The 22,317-nt window shown below is 37.9% G+C and overlaps 1 protein-coding gene across 2 annotated transcripts in view; it reads right to left on the reverse strand.

Annotated features, from left to right (window-relative positions):
• SEPTIN7 (septin 7) overlaps positions 1-22,317 on the reverse strand; it is a 102,931-nt gene that overhangs the window by 30,391 nt on the left and 50,223 nt on the right. For both annotated transcript variants that reach the window (XM_073332895.1, XM_073332894.1), the window contains exons 3-6: positions 20,327-20,433; positions 8,483-8,583; positions 7,453-7,587; positions 1,540-1,657 (exon numbers count right to left, since the gene is read on the reverse strand). In XM_073332895.1, coding sequence (XP_073188996.1) covers positions 1,540-1,657; positions 7,453-7,587; positions 8,483-8,583; positions 20,327-20,433 — 461 coding nt within the window. The remainder of the gene's footprint in view (positions 1-1,539; positions 1,658-7,452; positions 7,588-8,482; positions 8,584-20,326; positions 20,434-22,317) is intronic.

Consider the following 22,317-nt stretch of genomic DNA (forward strand, 5'->3'; position numbering starts at 1 on the left):
GAAAATGTTAGTGAAAATTTAAGAGCAGCTGAGTGTCTTAAAAAATTAAGACACTCACTCTCCTAATTTCTAAATTACCTATTTGCAAGTTATTTTTAATAAATCTAATTTCAGTTGTCCAGAATTTTGGAACAGGAAAGGGCTATACCATTTAAAGACAGACATTGGCTAGAGGATGTAGTGTTTGGTATATCATTTTGCAGCTTGAGAGAGGTTTCTAGTATGCAACTCTAGTGCAAGGTTTTATTTTCAGGAGAAATTGAAGAATGGCAACAAAAATATACAACATATTAAACAAGTTGCATACTTATTACCAATAAGCAACAACATTCTGCCACGTTCCTCCTATCCTTGTACATGAAGTTCTACATCAGAGAAATATCACAAAATGGAATTCATGTCTGCTCTCCCATCGAGACCAGGAGTTGCATTCCCTTTATAGTCCCAAACCCAATTTTTTCACCATGCTGTCTACCTAACTTATATTACAACTGTCTTTTCAGAAGCTGGATCCTCTAGAAACTTGCACTAGAAACAGTATAAAAAAACCCTTGCCTCTTCACTTTCCCATCCTGTCTCCCCACACTCCCCCAAAAAGAACAAATTATGCCACTGCGATTATTCACTCTGTAGCCACTGAGGAGATGAATCTTAAGCCCACTCTACAAATCTAATGCATTTAGAACAATTTTGCAGCCACACCTATATTACAGGTTTCAGAGGAACAGCCGTGTTAGTCTGTATTCGCAAAAAGAAAGGAGGACTTGTGGCACCTTAGAGACTAACCAATTTATTTGAGCATGAGCTTTCGTGAGCTACAGCTCACTTCATCAGATGTTTACCGTGGAAACTGCATGTATTCGCAAAAAGAAAGGAGGACTTGTGGCACCTTAGAGACTAACCAATTTATTTGAGCATGAGCTTTCGTGAGCTACAGCTCACTTTCCACGGTAAACATCTGATGAAGTGAGCTGTAGCTCACGAAAGCTCATGCTCAAATAAATTGGTTAGTCTCTAAGGTGCCACAAGTCCTCCTTTCTTTTTACCTATATTACAATATCACTACCTTTAAAATTTAAATACTGGAGTTCTGATAAGAAGGTTAAGACTAACTATCACATATAATGTCCTTTAGCTAGCTACTTGCTCTTCTTTAGTCTTGATGGTTTCATGCACTTAATTTGTTACCATTTCCATATAACTAATGAGACTGGTAAAACAGGCATTATTTCACACTTCGTTCTATAACTATCTCAACTTTGAAAGCTCTCTTTCATGCTGTCGCTGTTAAAAGACACAAATTCAGTGAACATATTTCACTCATCAAGAATCCCACAGCACTTTTAATATTTCTCCCCCAAGGATAAGATCGTTCCACCAATATATTCAAAACTAGTGGTATATGTTACTCAGTTTTGCAGCTTTGAGGTACTGCTTCGGGGTTTAATCTTAACTGTATGAAAAATTAAAACTAGCCACATGGAAACCAAAGCGCTAAATCAGGCTATGTTGTAAATATAGATGAGTCTTTCAACTCACCTGTTTTTTAAATTGTTGGCATTCCTCAGGTGTAAGTGTGTCTGCTTTGGCAATAAGTGGAATGATATTGACTTTTTCATGCAGGCGCTTCATAAACTCAATATCCAAAGGCTTAAGTCTGAAAAACAAATTAAGTTCTTGTAATTTAAATTCTTTAAGCACTGAACATTAGATCCCCTAAAAAAATATGCTGTTTTCCACAGCATTTATCAAACTTAAGACTGTAAGAACAGCCATACTGGGTCAGACAAAAGGTCCATCTAGTCCAGTACCCTGTCTTCTGACAGTGGCCAATGCCAGGTGCCCCAGAGGGAATGAACAGAACAGGTATTCATCAAGTGATCCATCCCCCGTCGTCCATTCTTTCGAAAACTCCCCTCCTTGAGGAAAATGCAACCAATTTTAATCCACTTCAACTCTCATGTAGTGTTTAAGGCTAAACTCTTTCAACGTACAGCTCATATGCACCCGATAGGCAGTCCTGCCTGCGCTTTGGAAACGCTGACTTACTGGAAGTAAAATGGATGAGTGCTCTTGTTACTGCCTAAGTATCTTTAACAGTAGCAATAGGATATTGTTCACTTTAATAATATGATGCTTGAAAGAAAGTTCTGGAGACAAGAAGAAGGTGGAATACCACTGAACATTTATATAATGTGGGCTATAGGTTTCTTGATAATGCTACAGGAGAGTGATTAACTGGAGCATGAACTCCAGGTCTGTAAATTTTAAAGTGTTCAATTTTATTCTTTGGAAAATAATTTTCAAGTTATTTCTTCTGACAGACTGAGAAGCCACAGGACTGACTAAAATAAAAAGCAAGCTTCCTTACATAGCACTACCAAAAATCTTCAGATGTGACATTCAGAAATACCCTTGTTTATTCCAAGCCTGGGCCCTTCAAACAGGGAGACCACCAACTATGGTTATGTAATATGGACAAGTATCCACCAGGATGATATCAAACTCATTTTCATTTGTTTCTCCATACCTGATGGTAAGACCATCATCAAGACTACAATCATGGGAAGAGATGATCTTGTTAGTGATGGACATGGGACACTTCAGACATGATTTACAACTTTGTCTAGTATTTCTGTCTGTTCAGGGTAAAGCAGTTCTATTGTACAAAAGCTGCAAGTTTTCCCCAGAGCTCTAAAAATTGGCAGTCTTCCTACACTTTATTCTCGTGCATTTTTTCCTAATTTTATCATGGCAGGAATTCATTAATGCCATTGACCATTCTTTAAACTAAAAGACGTAAATAATCTAAATACTCAAACTTCTTTAAACCTTGCCTACCATAAGGATGCACAATTAGATAATTTGCTGTATAGTGCTAAACCTTCCATCAATCCTGTGAAACAACCGGACGTTCCCAATACAGTTTGTTGTAAAAGCACTTAAGTAGTGTTCTGAACCACCATAATGTGAGAGAAATTCAGATGCAGCTGACCCATGAAGCAGCTAACCTTGTTAAGCACACTCTTCCAACTTCCTAAGCCCTGAGATTATGACTCTCCATGCAGTAAATCACCCTTTGTGGTTGCCACATCTCAAAAAAGATATATTGGAATTGGAAAGGTTAAAAAAACAAAACAAAAATAATTAGGGATTTGGAACAGCTTCCATATTAGGAGAGATTAATAAGACTAGGACTTTTCAGCTTGGAAGAGATGACTAAGGGGGGATATGACAGAGGTCTATAAAATCATGACTGGTATGGAGGAAGTAAATAAGGAAGTGTTATTTGTTCCCTCTCATAACACAAGAACTAGGAGTCACCAAATTAAATTAATAGGCAGCAGGTTTAAAACAAAGGGAAGTATTTCTTCACACAACACAGTCAAAAAAAGAACTAGATAAATTCATGGAGGATAGCTCCGACAATGGCTATTAGCCAGGATGGGCAGGGATGGTGTCCCTAGCCTCTGATTGCCAGAAGCTCAGAATGGGCAACGGAATGGATCACTTGATGATTACCTGTTCTTTTCATTCCCTCTGGTGTTGGCCACTGTCAGAAGATAGGATATTGGGCTAGATGGACCTTTGGTCTGACCCAGTATGGCCATTCTTATGTTATGTTTGATATGACCCATCAAGAACATGATCTGAAAAGAAAGCCAATTCCTATCTCTATACAAATAAACTTCATGGTGCAGCAGTTTCCCATGGAGCTGACCTCTGTTCAGAACTTGTCAAGGCCACCCCTATAGCCTAAGGCTGTGGTTCCCAAAATTTTTGGGGGCACACCCCCCCTTACCCTTGTCCGACCCTCCCCCACCGAAGCTGCAGTCAGGAGCAGGGTGGGCGGCTCCTGGGGGATGGGTAGGAGAACATGGACAAGGTTAAAGGGGGGCAAGGCTGGGGCCACAGCTGTGGCCAGGGGCTGGGACCAGGGCCTCAACGAGGCCACAATCAGGGACCGAGGCTGGTTATGGAGCTGTGGTCAGGGGCCAAGGCTGGGGCCAGTTGCAGAGCTGGGGCCATGGCCAGAGCAGAGCGGGGCTGGGTTGTGCTCCCTCCCTGTCCCCCATGAGGGCTAGCTCGGGCCCCCCCAAATGTTCCTCCACACTCCCCATAGTTTGGGGACCTCTGGCGTAAGGGCTAAGTTTGATAAGAAAGCAACAGAAGTGAATCTATCTCCCCTTTGACAAGAGATACCTAGCAGTGCGGTCAACCCCCTTTCGCTTAGAGAATAGCGGCTCAAATTCAGAGTCTGTTCTCTTGCCTGCCAACAACAACACTAGGCCACTTGAATGGTTCTCTCCTCTTATTTATTTGGAACAGAGCACAAATTGCAAGATTTAATTAAAATGTACTCTACAGTTACAACTGTTTCCCAGTTTAAACTGAAACTGACCTACATTTAATTCAAAATTCTGAAAAGAGCGAAGAACTTTGAGTGTCAAATGTCAACAGTACAGTGGCACATTCTTCACCTAGATGATTGTTCGATAAAGTAGAATAACCATTTGGGTATCAATAGGGAATAAAGTTTGTTACTTTCATTTATTTCTTAGATTCTGTGCTTTAATATTCTAATATTTTAAATGTAAGATGTATTAGACAAATATAGAGTTGAGGCATTATGACAAAACAGCTAGACCTCCAAGACTAATACTCCAGGAATGTATCTTGGAAACGTGCTTCTCTGATATAACATGTACAGATATGACTTCAATAAAAAGCTACATTATAAAAAAAAAGTTTATACTGGGATTAGATCAGGCCACTGTCAACAGATTTGACTTTGATTATATTTATACTAGCTTCTCATTTAAATTTCTCCCCCACACTTGAATTTAGTACAGAACTGTTCAGGCCAGATTGCCAGAACTGGAGGTTTTTCGCCTTCCTCTGTAGCATGGGTCATGGGTCACTTGCTGGAGGATTCTCTTCTCCTTGAAGTCTTTAAACCATGATTTGAGGACTTCAATAGCTCAGATATAGGGGAGAGGTTTATCGCAGGAAGGGGTGGGTGAGATTCTGTGGCCTGCATTATGCAGGAGGTCAGACTAGATGATCATAATGGTCCCTTCTGACCTTAATATCTATGAATGGATACTACATTTGCAGGGGCAACACAAGCTTCCGCATTCCACCAAAATAACCTACTCCTGGTCTAAAGGACAAATCCTATGGCTGAGAATTCTGTTCAGCTTCCATGCTGATTAAGTTATCTGAAGGGCCAAGACAGTTGACAAGACTGGCAATTGCATGAAGAGGTCCACCATGAGTGGATTTATTCAGTTTATTTCACTTAAGCAGCTGGGGAAACTGGATTCAAATCAGCAAAAGGCCGTGTACACTTCAACTCATCTTGTACTTTTAAAATCTGTGAGAAATAGAGATTGTTTGTTCCCATAGACAAATACTGGAATCTTATTTATTCAGTGCTATTGAACCCAGACGAGCTGGCAAAGGCTAAAATTTTCTAAAATGCTACATGCATCTGAATTTCTTTAAATAATATTTATAAGGATTCGAAGCTGTAATCCAATAAACTCTTGTGGAAAGATACTTAATTCCACATATACAGTAGCTAGTGGTAAGTGTTAACTTTTCAACTATAGTTAAAAATCAAAACTTCCATTAAGCATCAAAAACAATGCATATTAAATTTGTTAAGAAAATCTATTTGGCGATGTGATCCCATTTTACCATGTCCGGGCCAAAAGCTTCAGAAACTAACACAAATCGGAGGGGGGGGGGGGGGGGGGGAATACTGAAGCAGAGAAGTATTTTACAATGTCATCTGCTGTTGTAAACAGAAGTACTGGAGCTAACAGTCTCATAAATAAAAAGGGAGGGGATAATGCCAGGGACTTTTCCATGAGAGATCCAATCCTGGAACTCAATCCCAATTCTGGGTGACTACAACCCAGTTTGTTAATCTACTGGGCATGCTATCAGGTTCACTTAATTTCTCAAGCTATTGCTGAGGGTGTGCGTGGTCTTCAGTGGAAAGGAGTTTGCTGTCCTTATGTGTATTTTTCAGTGATTGCGGCAGTCTTTCTGGATTTAATGTGATTATTTTTCATGAACATACAAGTGCTAACACTTCAGTTCAATTTTATTTTATGAAAATATTTAAGAATTTTAAAACCAAGAGGGCAAAGAAAAGACACCTACTCTACACATATTTTTGCCCATTGTAAATGGAGTTTTATTTTATTCAGAATAGAGAGAAAGATGTGTTTCACTTGACAATGACAATTATATAGGCCACAGTGAGCCCTGGAGACAAGATCAGACCATGTAACACCATAAAAAACAGGTAGGAAATGAGTAATATTCTTTACAGATAAGGAAACATCTTTAAAAGAAAAAAAAGAAAAAAATGGTAACTAGGCCTCGGTCACTTTATATTCCCTGAGTACACTTAAGTGTTCGTGATTCAATGGTATTTTCGGGCGCGATCCAGATCAGCAAAGGGCTGTGTTGTAACCCTGCCCCATAACCATGGGTGCCTCACAATGCTTTGCTATTGGAGCTTCCAATCTAAGGTACTCACAACTAGCCTGCCAGTATGCAAGTCACACCCTGAGTATGTGTGTGCTAGACAACACTGGTTCAGCAGCTCTGACTTCAGCAGCCTATCTACAGCCCCACCCTGGCTTCCACCAGCCTTGGTTACTACTTTGCAGGGTGGCCCTTGCTTTCCATTTCTAGTTTTTAAGGTACAAATGTAACAAGCAGAGAAAGTCACTCACAAATTAATCAAAGTTGTAATACCACAATAAATTGCTGTACACCTCCAATATCAGATCAAAATGGCCCAAGATCAAGTACTTCAAAAGTGCAATTTTCTGTCTCCCCCACTAGAGAGAAGTCTGACCAAGTTAGAAGTGAGATGGAGTGGATGAAAGTTTGCATAATAGTGAAATCTGTGAATTAAAGTAGAATTTCAGTATCAGGAGTTTTCAATTCACTGAACAAAAGCCATGCTAAGTTCCAATATGAATGTATGGCAAATGAGCTACTTAAATATATAGGTACATTTCCCCTCCCTTTTGAGTTATCATCTGAGTTCAAAGAAAGTTTAAAATTTGTTGGCTGAGTTCTGGGAGCATCTTCTACAGTTCAAATTTTTAATAAATTGCGTGATAATTAATACAGAAGTGGCATTAGGGGAATGAAAGACATACGAATGTTCACAAATGGGATAAACTGACAACTTTTTCTTGGTAACTAATCCTATTTCTTGGTATTCTGATTTACTACAAGTCTGGGTTTGTTAGTGTCTGAGAAGACAAATTAAATTATCCCATGAAATTAACCATAGCCTGCAGTCTATATGTTGAATAATCCTGACCTGGAATTTTGCATATTTTAGGAATGCAAAAGTTTGAAGGTGCATTTGAGATAGAATTAGGGGGGAAAGGCACATTAAAGTATTAAGATACTAACCCATGTCCTGAAGGAGCAATGAAGTATAAACAACACTGCACCCTATTATCTGGCATCTGACGTCGATTCACACGAGATTCTGCATTCAGGTAGTCTTCAAACTTACTGTCAATGTAGTCAATAACAGGCTGCCAACTACAGAGTGTACATAAATAAAAACCTGTAAGACCAGTTATATATATATATATATATCACATATGCATTAAACATCAATTTATGAGATACACATACTGTTTATCTGTTTTCAGCAGTCAGTGTATGTACAGTATTGCTAGAGTATCTAGTTTAAAAATACTGAGGTATTTAAATGTAGGAGGAGAAATGGACGAATTATAGTCTAAACCACTTTAAAATAACAAAACTTTACTTTTAACTTGAAATGTTAACCAATACATTCCTAAATCCTAGAAACTTAGATTAAGAGCTGCTCTTATAGTCAACAGAATTTTGAACTGTAATTATGTGCATTGCAAGTAAATATGAATTGTTATTACAATATAAACTCAAATATGCTAAGGGAAAGAATAAAGGATTAAATGTTAAAAAAAGACAAACAGCACCATAGCTTTAAGACAACAGTCCACATGCCCACTGAAAAGCCCTTTAAACACAACTACCCACTGTAATGGTATTAAACTGAACACTTACGAACAGTAACTAAAGGAATACTCTTTGCGGGATATCAAGGGATTCTAATCCTGTGATATCATAGAAATAATTAGTTTCAGCTTCTTGGGAGCAATGATAATGCACAAAAGGCTGAAGATTCTGTTCACATTCGAGCTAGTTTGAGAGAAGCTAAAAGCATTTTAACCAAATTAAAATAGCAAAAGGCAAATCAGCTTTTAAAATAAAATTTCTGGCTAATAGAGAAATATTGCCCATACAAATGTATAAAAGTTTAAAGAAGTAAACCTTATGATTTAAAAGAAAAACTGGCATCTTTAAAAATGAGTTTTGATACTAAATGATCACAAGGACAATATTATTCAAATTTACTTTGGGAGATCATAAGAAAGTAATTTCTTACCAATTGCTATTATCCACTGCATCTCCAAATCCTGGTGTGTCAACTATTGTGAGTAGTAACTGAACACCACCTTCTTTGATTAAAACTTTTGACTGTTCAACCTATAAGATTAAAAGGATTTAAATTCTCATATAGTAATTATAAAAACAACAATGATTTTATGTCACTTATTTCAATGCAAAAAACCCACAGACTCAATGTGTCTAGATAGCCATTAGAATACAAATTATACATGAACAATTACAGACTTGGGGAACTTCACAGTTCAGAATGGAAGCTGCAAAGACTCATTCTGCCTATGTCATCTGACTTTTTATTTAAGCTTTAAGACAAAGTGTGGAAAACTGGATACTATCAATGTTAGAAAATCTATTTGTAAAGTATGTGGAGAGGAGCTTAATATTTTCAATTGCTGATAGCACTATCTAATATTTTCACTGGTTGGCAGCATTATTTTAATAAGTTCCAATTTTATGCAGTTTTAGAAAAACAAAGTGACCAATACTGATAGAAATTTAGCAAAAAGATCCCAAAGCTTGCACAGTCCATGCAACAAGATGTAGTAAGTCAGTATACATATTCCTATATCCATACATGTCGAAGATCATACTAAGAAATTACTCCACTTTACTCCCTTTAAAGGAAGTGACTATCCTTTTTAAAAAAACTGAATAAAGCCTGTGATCCCTACTATTTCTATGCATTTTGTTTAAAAGTATAATTGTTTTAAAAAATTTAGTGTTTAGTAAAAATCAGTCCCAGAACGCAAAGTCTTCCACTATAAGTGTTTAGGATTTTATTTTTCCTTTTAAAAGCAAATAAGCTTCCCCGCTTTCCTTTCCCTAAACATATATTGATCCTTATGAGTAGTTAGCAAGATTGCCAACATTAGTGTTGGTTTCTTGGGCAGAGACAACATATAGCTTTTTAAAAACACAGCTGGAGCTAGTTTTGCCAATATCTGTACTACATCATCATCCAATCAGGTTTTGGTTATGTACGCAAAGTCCCTCATCCCACCATGACGTTATCTGTACTAGCCACCAACTTTGCATTAAATTTGAAGCTAAAATGTGAACCCCCTTTTTCATGAAGGCTTATCACGGTTAGACAAAACCAAAGGAAACAAGATTATTAATTTTGGTCTTTGTCTCTGTCTTTTTGCAGTAGTCTATGCAGATTGTTTTTATACCCTATGGTAAAATGAAAGGCTCAAGTCCTCACAACCACCTTTCCTTGGGGCATCAATCATATTCCAAGAATGCAGCAGCACTGTTCAATCCTCTGCCACCTTAAGGTGGCAACTGAAGGAATGCACATAATATGCACAGCACTTTCCAAAGAGCAATGTTCCCTACTTCATGGAGTAGCATGGCTAGCAGGACTTTGCTCCAGGACTTATTTAGCTATGTAACATCAGTGACTAACTATAGGAATGAAAGCTTTTGCACGCACATTAACTCTTTAGCCTCTCAAAATGCCAAGAAGTTTGGTGGTGGTTTTCCTGATGTTGACTAAGACAACCAATTAAGATCTAGCTAGTTAAATGATCACTGTTTCCTAGACCTAGACTCAAAGAGATGTCCTAACGTTAACAAGCTCAGTACCTTATTACCAATCTTGTAAACCATGCAGTCCTCCAGTCATGTTCATTTGAGTGAGCACACAAAGGCTACAGTTTTAGAACACTATTCCTATATATCTGTTTTCTGTATAAACTACTCCCCAGTCTGGGGCCCTTTCAATTTTAGTTCTTATGACAACTTTCAAGTGGAGTACCACTTTCACAAAAGCCTCAGTGACAGACATGACTAAAAGCCCTAACTTTTACAAACAATTTTAGTTATTTGGATGGACTTCCTGACCAATCACATGATATAATACAATTTTGCTATTTTAGGGTACAGAGTATGTCAGTGATGCAAAGCTGTTTCTTACACATACATAGCTAATTGCAGAACACAGTGAAATCACCACACTTGAAGTCAGCTGCAAGACACTTGCAACTATTTGCCACATGATCCAACTTAAAATGAGTCACTAACAAATGGATAAGCACCTTTAATAAAACAATAAATCTAGAATATAAACTTTGTAGAAATAATAAGAAAATGAAACAGTCTTGCTGAGATAAGACACTGAACATCATTCAAATAAGAGCAAAGAAAGCCAAGTTGCTGAGGAAGATTCAATGTTTTAGTCTCCTCTGCACCTTCAAAAATGTGAAATATCAGAAAAAGTGTGAATTAATGTATGCAATAAACATAACCTTTTCCACACCTGAATCATATTGGCTACCAAAAGGATTGATTTTAGATACCCTCACTTGTGCCTAAACAGAAAAAAATATCACTGGCACGGCTAGCCTTAAGTGCAAGCAACAAACACTATTGCTTGGAACCCTACATAGATTCCACAGTGTGTGGTCTGATACCCTGACAAATGAATTGAGAGGAGGTACACAAGCCTGGATTCTCCCTCCCCACCCTCCAAAGGTGGAACCAGACAAGGCCCAATCACTGAGTGCTTGCTTAGGACCCTGCAGACTGTGCACATATTTTGCAAATGGTTCTGGATTAGTTGGGATTTATCTTCAGAACACTATTAAATGTTACATGAAAATCAGTGTACAATCGTTCACTCTTCATTTGTCTGAGGTTTCCTGTTGCTTAAAAAGAGTAGCTTTTGTTGATGGGGTGAATTATACATTTCCCTTCCAATACTGAAAAGGATTTTCAAACTAAAATCCTGAGTAGGCTTAACAAACATCTTTGCAAACATGATGAGTGGCCCTAACAATATCCACAGTGCTTAAGTTACATATTTTCCAAATCCACTTCTGCAGCAGCCAGTGCCTATCCAAAAGTAAATTTTACACTTATTACTAATATATAAGCCTTCCGAGTTCTATTTAGAAATTGGACTTGTGTATCTTTTCTACATCCTGCCTTACACAATTTTCGAAACCTTGGAATATTGAAATTCTGTACACAGGTGGGATACTCAAACCTTGTCCTCCACAGCACAATAAATCAGGTTACTTTTCTTAATGTCAATTAGAGATCGATATTAAGAACTTGTGCCATGCAGCCTGTTTAAGTTATTTTTCTTTTGTGAACTAAGTGAATTTGTGTCCATACATGGCCAAAATCTCAGAACGCAGCTACATCTGGAACCGATCCAGACAACTGTAAACTAGTGTCATTCACAGTTAGAATCCAACTGTATCCTATCATCTGGTTTTACAAGTATTCCCAAGAGATTCACGGAAAACAAATTAGTTCAAGTCCTGGAATTTAAAACTTTTCTTAACAAATCCATTCCAAATGACCATTTTCCCATGCACTTTAGTTAAGCAGGTCAGATTGGTCTTTTTACATTATTACACTGGAACCTATCAAACTGAATACAAGTCTTAGTCTCAGTAGACGCTTATTTGCGGCAACACTTTGTAAGAGCAACCACTGCTTACGAGAAGCATTTGCCCTGGGAACACTTTCCCTACTGTGAATTGTCAACACTCCCCATAACAGCAACAGCCACTGAAGCCTGGTCTACACTGGGGGTGCGGGAGGGTGAGGGGTGGGGGGCAGAGAAATCAATCTAAGGTACACAACTTCAGCTACGAGAATAGCATAGCTGAAGTCGACGTATCTTAGATAGACTTAGAACCACTTACTTAGCGTCCTTGCAGCGCGGGATCCATGGCCGCTGCTCCCCCGTCGACTCCGCTGCCGCCTCTCACCCTGGTGGAGTTCTGGAGTCGACAGCAGAGCGATCGGGGATTGATCGCTACCCGCCGATCCGGTGGGTAGTGTAGACGTGGCCTTAGGAGCAACATAGCAAAAGGGCACTGATATGTTGCTACTAATGAGCGTCTACTGTATTACTATTGGATCAAGCATTCCTATATCATACACACCATTTAAAATATTTAACTGATGATCAAATGAAGTGTATTTCACATAAGCTTGCTTACTTAATAGCTTCTTTTGAATTCACCTACCTGAAAACACTCTGCATAATCTCTGAAAAACATTGCCAAAGTCTTGACTGATGTAAGTTGCAAAGTGGAAACTGGAAATCTTTGTGTTTGTTTAAAAGAATCCTTAGAATGAAACTTATTTTTCATTTTTTTTTAAATAAAACTATCACCCATAATCTGCCTCATGATTATCAAGCACTGCCAAAATTACAGTTCATACTTATGCAGTTAAACTTCTCTATTTTAATCACCTTAACTCCTACTCAATAAATGTTTTTTACATGATACAGAGGAGCAGGAAAAAAAGTATAACTTCTACTAAGAATGTTTCAATCCACACGAACAAGGCTCAGGTATAGGTATTAACTGGGAATGATAAACCGTAGAGCCCCTAAACATGCTGAATTTCAATTCACTATTTAAATCTGCCCCAAGAGCACCCAACATAAGCATGAATATGGACACATGCTGGTGACATGATATTAATAGATCAAGAACCTTCTCTACCTAGATATTTGAATTGGAATCACAATTAAATATCAGCCACAGGAGTCTAATAGATAGAACATTCAAGGTTACAATTCTAATATTTTCCACTATTTACCTACATGACATTTGAATTAAGAGACAATACTTGTTGATTTTTCAGCCATCACAAGATAGTTGTACATGAAAAAGCAGACTGCCAGATAAGGGTAGCAATGACTCCTAAATGGATGAATGCCCTTCATACCATTACAATATAAATTTGTCATCCTAATGACTCCTAATTTAAACGTATGAACAGAGACTGAACAAAGTTAAACAAGTGTGATACTGTAGTGAGGACTAATTACTTCCAAACCATATCCAGTTTCCATTTGTGTTTCAATTTGTATGAACATAAATCAAGTTAGAACCCTCTTCAACTACAAGATACTTGATTTCACTGAATTCTTATTGGTGGAGCAAGGAAACAGCATAGTTTTCATGTATAAGGTTAGCAGATTTTAAGGCCAAAAGGGACCATTTTGACAATCTAGTCTGACCTCCTGCATAACAGGACAAAAGAATCTCATCCAGTAATTTCTGGATCAAGCCCATAAATTCTGTTTTGTGCTACAGCATATCTTTTAGAAAGATATCCAATCTTGATTTAAAGACTTGAAGTGATTGAGAATCCACCTTGCCACGTTCCAATAGTTAATTACCCTCACTGTTACAAATGTGCACCTTATTTTGTCTGAATTTATCTAGCTTCAGCTTCCAACCACAGGATTTCATTATAATTTGTTCTGCTAGATTAAAAGAGCCATGTACGAAAATCTGTACTCCATGTATGTACTTGTAGACAGTGACCAAGTCATCTTAATCTTCTCTTGAAAAAAATAAAATTGGACTTCAGTCTCATTATAAATATATGTTTTCCAGATCCTGAATCATTCTTTTTTAAACCCTTTCCAGTGTGTCAACATCCTTTATGAAGCATGACCACCAGACTGGGCCATTGTATTCCAATAACTGTCTCACTAATGCTGTATTCAGAGGTAATACCACCTCCCTACCCATCCTTCATATTCCTCTGTTTATACATTCAAGGATTGTGTTTGCTCTCTTAGGTACAGCTTTGCAATGGGAGCTGGTGTTCAGTTGACTATCCATGATTAACTCAGAGTCCTTTTCATTGCCACTGCATTCCAGCATACTGTTTCCCATCTTGTAAGCATAACCTATTTTGGTTCCTAAATGCATGACATTGCATTTGGCTGTACAGGTGAGTCACATCATAAGTGCATTTAACTTACGCAAATTCAACTATACACGCTTGGCAAAAACCACCACCAGTAAATAGTGAGGGTGATTCCACCGACCATTCCACTCAATGAGCGTGAGCGAGCGTGAGATGGGAGACATGAATCTGCTGTTCTCTCAGTTGGTCTCAGTTTCCGCGTGCCTCTCATAGTGTGAGCATCTCGCTGTGCCGAGTGTGATTCTAGTGTTTAAAGATAAGTATTTTTCGTACAACATGGCCCCTAAACGCAAGCCAACTACTTCATCTGGTGCTTAAAAGAAGAAACAGTGATCTGTTCTAACGCTGGAGGAAAAACCGGCTGTGTTGGACTTGAGAGACGGTATATCGGTCTCCAACGTGGCGCGTAAATATGGCCGCAACGAATCTAGCATCAGCGCCATCAAGATTCGAGAGAGAGAAATTCGTCAAGCTGTGGTATCAAGTGCTCCAATAACTGCTAAGGGTGACAAGCCAGATGCATGATAAGACTTTAGTGAAGACTGAAAAGGCATTAAATTTATGGCTGGAAGACATGAACCATAAAATGTGTGCCTATCTATGGCAACACACTGCGAGAAAAGGCTCTTAGCCTCTATGCGCTGTTCAAACCTCCCACCGAAGAGGGACAGCCTTCTGATGAGAAGGAATTCAAAGCCAGCCAAAGTTGGCTTAACAGTTTTAGAAACAGTTATTTTGTGGCAATGCGGCTAGGCATTTAATAAAGCTGGGCTTGCTCTACAGGGCTGCAAATCCCCGAGCCCTAAAAGGAAAGAACAAAAATCTCCTGCCTGTGTTCTGGCAATCAAAAACACTTGGGTGACGGCAGCATTATTTCTGGATTGGTTCCACAAGTGTTTCATTCCGGAGGTCAAGCGATACCTCGAAGAGAAAGGACTTGACTTTAAAGTGTTGCTGATTGTAGACAATGCTTCTGGCCATGCCGAGGCACTCCGCTTTGCGCATAATGACGGTGAAGTCTTCTTTCTCCCCCCCAAAACCACCTCCATCCTCCAATCTCTCGACCAAGGTGTGATTCACTGTTTCAAGGCCATGTACACGAGGCTTACATTCTCACGGATATGTAGCGCTACGGATGCTGATCCCAATCTTAATGTGATGGAGTGTTGGAAGTCCTTCAACATTGCTGATTGCATCACTTATATCACTGGATGCAAACAAGCCTGAAACAGTCAATACATTTCAGCGAAACCTATGGAAAGAATGTGTGAATGATTTTAAGGGTTTCCCAACCATTGACAAAGAAGTGAAACGTATTGTTCAGGTGGCCAGGCAAGTGGGTGGTGATGGCTTCATTGACATCCTTAAGGAAGAAATTGAACATTTAATTGAGAGCCATAGAGAACATTGACTAACGAAGTGTTAGAGGAACTGAAAAAATCGTCTACAGAAGACGAAGATGACGACGACGACGACCAGGAAGAGCTAGCAAGTTGGAATCTTCATAAATTTGCTGAAGTGTTCCAAGCAGTGAAACACTTGAATGATTTAATTTCTGAATATGATCCCTCTATGGAACGAGGCCTCAAAATCACACATAGTATTATGGACGATTTGAGACCGTATCAATAAATGTTTGCGCAGCTCAAGAGACAACAGTGACAGTTGCCAATCACCATGTTTTTCAAGGAAAAACAAGCAGCAGCAGATGAGCCTATGCAATCAACTTCCTGAGCTGAACCAGAGCCATCCACTTAGTCTACGACTCGCTCTCCATCACCCAAGCTCTCCGTCACCTCCGTCTCCTGGATCAATATCAAGCCCTGATGACCCTCTGTAATTACCCCTGTAATTAAAAATACAGTACTGTAAAATTATATTTTACATATATACATACATTATACATATATACATATATATTAAAATACAGTACTGTAAAATTATATTTTACATATATACTCTATTATATACTGTACATTACTGTATATATTAATACATATTACTGTACAGGGTTGTACAGTGTACACAACCATGTACAGTATACTGTACTTTATGGGCGATTTAAGGGATTTTCAACGGTAATTTTGACTATACGTGATTTTCGCTTTACACTGACTTTAGAACCTAACCCCCACGTAAGATGCGACTCCATTATATTAACATGTACACTGTTCAAGTGAGCCCACTTTACCAGCTGATCAAGATGTATTTTAATAACTGACCTGTCCTCATTATTCACCACTGTGCCAATTTGTGCATTAATTACTGGTAAAATTTGCAGCTTTTTTATACTATTTTCCACATTGCTGATAAATATACCAAATAACCTTGGTCCAAGAAACACGTCCATTTACAATTACTTTAAGGTGAGCTAATCAGTATTTAATCCATTTAATATGGGATACATTGATTTTGTGTAGTGCTTTTTACGCAGCATATCCTAGGGGACTAAGGGCTTGTCTACATGGTGGGGTAACATGCCATATAAAGGTATAATTTTGGAAACACATTAACATGTTTCACATTGATTGGTCCATGCAGACTGTGCTGTGCACGCTAAAGGTTCACTAGTGCACTTTAACATAGTGCTGTTTCAAACATGGGCATGTTAGCGTGCTTTAAAAATTACATGCTTGTAGGCTGCATTGCTACTCTGTGTAGACAAGCCTGAAGTCTTTACAGAATTCTAGATATATTATGTCAACAGTATCTTTACCAACCAGATTTGTGATCTCAAAAAATAATATCTAGTTTGACAAGATCTATTTTCCAAGGTCACCTTGACTGGCATAAATTATACTACCCTCCTTTAATTCTTTACGAATTGCATCATAAGAACATAAGAATGGCCCTACTGGTTCAGACCAAAGGTCCATCCAGCCCACTATCCTGTCTTCCAACTGGCCAGTGCCAGGTGCCCCAGAGGGAATGAACAGAACAGGGAAACATCAAGTGATCCATCCCATCGTTCACTGCCAGCTTCTGGCAAACACAGGCTAGGGATACCGTTCCTGCCCATCCGGGCTAATAGCCATTGATGGACTTATCCTTCATTAATTTATCTAGTTCTTTTTTGAACCCTGTTATGGTCTTGGCCTTCACAATATCCTCTGGAAAGGAGTTCCACAGGTTGACTGCGCACTGTGTGAAGAAATACTTCCTTCTATTTGTTTTAAACCTGCTGCCTATTAATTTCATTTGGTGACCCCCTAGTTCTTGTGTTCTGAGAAGTATTAAACACCACTTTCTCTACACCAGTCATGGTTTTATAGACCTCAATCATATCTCCCCTTAGCTGTCTCTTTTCCAAGCTGAAAAGTCCAAGTCTTATTAATCTCTCCTCATACAGAAGCCATTCCATACCTCTAATAATTTTTGTTGCCCTTTTCTAAATTGTTTCTGATTCCAATATATCTTTTTTGAGATGGGGCGACCACTACTTCACACAGTATTCAAGATGTGGGCATACCATGGATTTATATAGAGGCAACATGATATTTTCTGTCCTATTATCTATCCCTTTCTTAATTATTCTCAGCATTCTGTTTGTTTTTTTGACGGCCGCTGCACATTGAGTGGATTTTTCAGAGAATTAACAGCTAATTTAGACCCCATCATTTTACATGTGTAGTTGGGATTATGCTTTCCAATGTGCATTACTTGGCATTTATCAACATTAAATTTCATCTACCATTTTCTTGCCCAGTCACCCAATTTTGAGAGATCCTTTTGTAGCTCTTCGCAGTTTGCCTGGGTCTTAACTATCTTTAGTAATTTTGTATCATCTGCAAATTTTGCTACCTCACTGTTTACCCCTTTTTCCATATCATTTAGGAATATGTTAAATAGGACTGGTCCCAGAACAGACCCCTGGGGGACACCACTATTTACCTTTCTCCATTCTGAAAACTGACATTTATACCTACCCTTTGTTTCCTATCTTTTAACCAGTTACCAATCCACGAAAGCACCTTCCTTCTTATCCTGTGGCAGCTTACTTTGTGTAAGAGCCTTTGATGTGGGACCTTGTCAAAGGCTTTCTGAAAATTTAAGTATACTATATCCACTGGGTCCCTTTGGTCCACATGCTTGTTGACCCCCACAAAGAATTCTAGTAGATTGGTGAGGCATGATTTCCCTTTACTAAAACCATGTTGACTCTTCCTCAACAAATTATGTTAATCTATATGTCTGACAAACCACTGATGACATACTTTCTCTAAGGGAGGAGGAAGCAGCCGCACTGCTCTCTTTACAGTAACTGCTGGTTGATTTACAAAGCCATCCTAGAATTCAGAGTAAAAGACTGGCAAAAAATCCTAGAAGTAATATTGCAAGTAAAAAGCTATTACCAATAACCTGCCTCATGATTGTCAAGCACTATTAGCTTTTCCAAGATATTTTCCTAAGATTGGGGTCATGCTAACTGGCCTAAAATTACTGGGGTCATCTCATTTACACGTCTCCTTTTAAATACTGGCATAACATGAACTTTTTTCCCAATCCTCTGGAACTTCCCCAGTGTTCCAAGATTTGTTAACTCAAAATTAGCGGATCAGAGAGCTACTCTTGTTAGCGTAAGTTATCCAGTCCTCCTAATCTTTTTTTTAAATCAGAAGTCACTGTTTAACATCCTCCCTAGTTATTGAGGGAATAGAAAGGTTTTAATTAGCACTATAAGATATGAATACATCATCCTGTTTCTTTTCAAGACTACTACTATTAGCCAATCATGGTTTTAAGCATATTCTTATACTGCACACATTACATAATTTAAATTCATGTTACATCATTAGAATTTGATTATTGGTGTAAACACACTAGCTGACATTTGCCTTGCATTAGTCTTTCAGATCTAGTAAACCTAAATGTTATTTTTAAGAGTTGATAAAATTCAAAGACAAATGTGATTTAAATTATGGTATCACTTTAAAGCATGATCAATTACTAGCAATATAATACAAAGAAAATAGCATACAAAAATTAGGAATTTTTGGTCATCATCTTTGGTCTGAAATATTTAAATTTACTCACTCACTGGTAACGTTTCTTCTGCCTGAATATAACTTCCCAGTTTTTAAATTTGCTAACTGCACTTTGTTATCTGGGATTCTATTACAGCATGACAAGCCCTTAAACAAAACAGTATGAAACCTTACACAATTTATATGGCCAAAACTATTACAAGAAAGGATATAAATTGAAGAACGGGACTGTATAACTTAATTCAATGCAACGCATTTGAAGAAGCGTTCAGTTCCCCTTAAAAAGGCTCTGACTATCCTGCCTTGGTCAGTTAGATCTTTTGGCATATATTTAACTTTTTCCACAACAATGCAAAAAGTCTTTTAGTTACTGTTAAAAAGGTGTCTTGCTTTTCAACATGTATGCCTATCATGTTTTGTACACTGCACCTGAATTCTACAACGAGTGTTTCACCCCAGCTCCCTCATTTCATCAACACTAAATTCTACAGCACTGTAACATTTTGGTGTAATAAGATACAGAGGAACATAGCTTCTTGAATAGTTTTGTAAGAATGACTGCAATTTCAGTTTGTCCAAGATTATCATCTTAACAAGACAACAGCACTCTGACGGCACAAAGAGGAGAAAAGGATTGGGCTGGATGGTTTGGAATTTGGAATGCAGAGAGGTCAGAAGACAGAGGGCTTTTTAAAAAAGCAACTGGAAAATAGGAAAGGCATTTAGGACATTTAACTTTGGAGATTAATAAAAACAAGAACTTAAAGCGTTTATTGAATCTATACTGAAAAAACCATGTATTTACAAAGCAATAGCTTCACTTCTACAGAGATTTTCCTGCCTCTGAACAGAAACAACTGGAATGACTGAAGGATCAGGGACCTACAGTGAGATTGGTGGCCACCAGTCAGATAGCTGAGAGATTTAAACCACATCACTGGCAATGGCGGCAACCACACAATAGAAAAATAGCTTATTTATACATGCAAGTTATTGATTGATTGTAAAGAAAAAAATATAGATAGAAATATGAACAAGCTTATTGTACAAGCTAGGTTTCTCTTTGGGACACTAACTTCAAAACACTATCTTAAACTATTGTCAGTTTGCAAATTACAAGACAAAAAAACAAGCTACACACATACCTGTACAGTCTTTTTAATTCTATGCGAAGGACCTGGATAGTCTGGGGAATACAAGTCTGTTAAGAACAATGAGTTGATTAATGTTGATTTTCCCAATCCAGATTCACCTAGAAGAAAGGGTAAAGTATTAGGCCATACAATTAAAATCATCACATACAGTATGTACTTTTTATAATCTCACATTTTAAAATTTGGTATGTAAAAAAACCTTTCCTAGCTACAAACATATGCTCAGAGGAAACAAACAACTATTTTACACTGCAAAATGAGACTTTCATTGCTAAGTTTACAAGCATCTACTTTTCACATTGAATCCCATGACAGTCATTAAGTGCTGAATGCACTTTGCTACTTTTCCTCCCCAGTCTTTGCCCCAGTCACAAAATACACACACACACAAACAAGACGTTGCCATGTAAAATTCTAAACAGGCTACCTATTCAGAACTGGAAGTATAGTGTACTAGTGGAACTACCTTATTTAAAATTTTATGCAATGGGTTTATTATAACAAGAGATTGTTATTTTGGTGTAGCTCTTGCGGTTCTAAGTAATTAGAGTGGAGTTCCAAATGTACAGGGTTTGCATGGGAATTATTTTTGCAATTTGCTCATAAGTGACAATAACGCAGGCACTGCTAACTATTTTAGAAGTAATTGCCAATTCAAACAAAATTACAAACCCCATAAAAATTCTGCCTATTTATAGATCTACAGAAGCAGGGTATGAGGTACATCAACCACTAAAACAGTTTATAAATTAAGTCCTTGTCTTTACAACAGCCAAAAAATTAAAACTAACCACTTAAGAAACTATTACAACATTCACTCACTGGTATGTGAACAGAAAAAAAAGCGTGTTAGTCAGGTTTGCGGCATGCTTCAAGTCTTGTTACACTGTGCTACTCAAGGGGGGTACTGAAGCAAAGGTGATGACAGAGAAATTTGCTCCTAAGCCAATAAAGACTGGATTCAAACCACTGATGACTTTCAAACCACTTTCTCTAAGGGAGGAGTAACCAGCTGCACTTCTCTCTTTACAGTAACTGCTGGTTGATTTACAAAGCCATCCTAGAAAAATTTCAGAGTAAAATATTCTTGGCAAAAAATCCTAGAATATTGCAAGTAACTGAGTATGAAAATCATCAAAACAAAAGCTCACGTTATTGCTTATTACTATTATGAATTGCAGCAGACAAGGGCTTGTCTTCACAGCAAGTTAGGCTAGTCTGAGTGGAGTAGCCAGAGATCCAGGGCCAGATTATGACATTCTGAGGCCTTAACCTATGTCAAGTGTAAGAGGCCCCATACCATTAAAAAAAAATTATTTTCACAAAAAGGACATTGAATATATAAACATGAAAGCTTTATATTTGCATATATACAAAGGCAAAGAATAATAATCTAACTAAATCACGTCTTGCAATATGTCTGTTTGCATTATAAAATAGTTTGAAATTAACATTTTCATCTATAATTTCTTAATTAGTAGATATGAAAACTTTATATCTACAGCAACACAAAAGCAGTTACAATTACACAGATCAGCTTACTTAATGGAAGTAAAGACAACCTGCAGTATGTCTGTTTTCACATCACATTAATTTTAACACTGAAATTTAAAACATTTTCTTTAGTGATTTTTGGAAAGTAGAGTAATTGATGATGTCCTCAAATGATAAACTACAGAGTTTGTCACTTTTGATTCACAGAATGCTCAGGGCAGATAGCTTGTCTTGCAGCATTTTCTAGGCAGACATGTCTCTTCGCATTCGCTTCTCTCTCCCCCACTAATTATTCTTGAGTAAACACCTCGGACACACAGAGTGACAGCAAGCTATCTGCATGAAAGAGAGGAAGAATTTACCAGAAAACAGACTGGTAATCTCTAGACAGGCATTGAGAAATTGAGAAAGACTAGCCTATATTCAAGCAAATATAATGACTATTATAGGCTTTAATAGCCTATATATCATATGTGCACACAGTCTGA

The sequence above is a fragment of the Lepidochelys kempii genome, chromosome 2, assembly GCF_965140265.1.
Source record: "Lepidochelys kempii isolate rLepKem1 chromosome 2, rLepKem1.hap2, whole genome shotgun sequence".
Classification (NCBI taxonomy): domain Eukaryota; kingdom Metazoa; phylum Chordata; order Testudines; family Cheloniidae; genus Lepidochelys; species Lepidochelys kempii.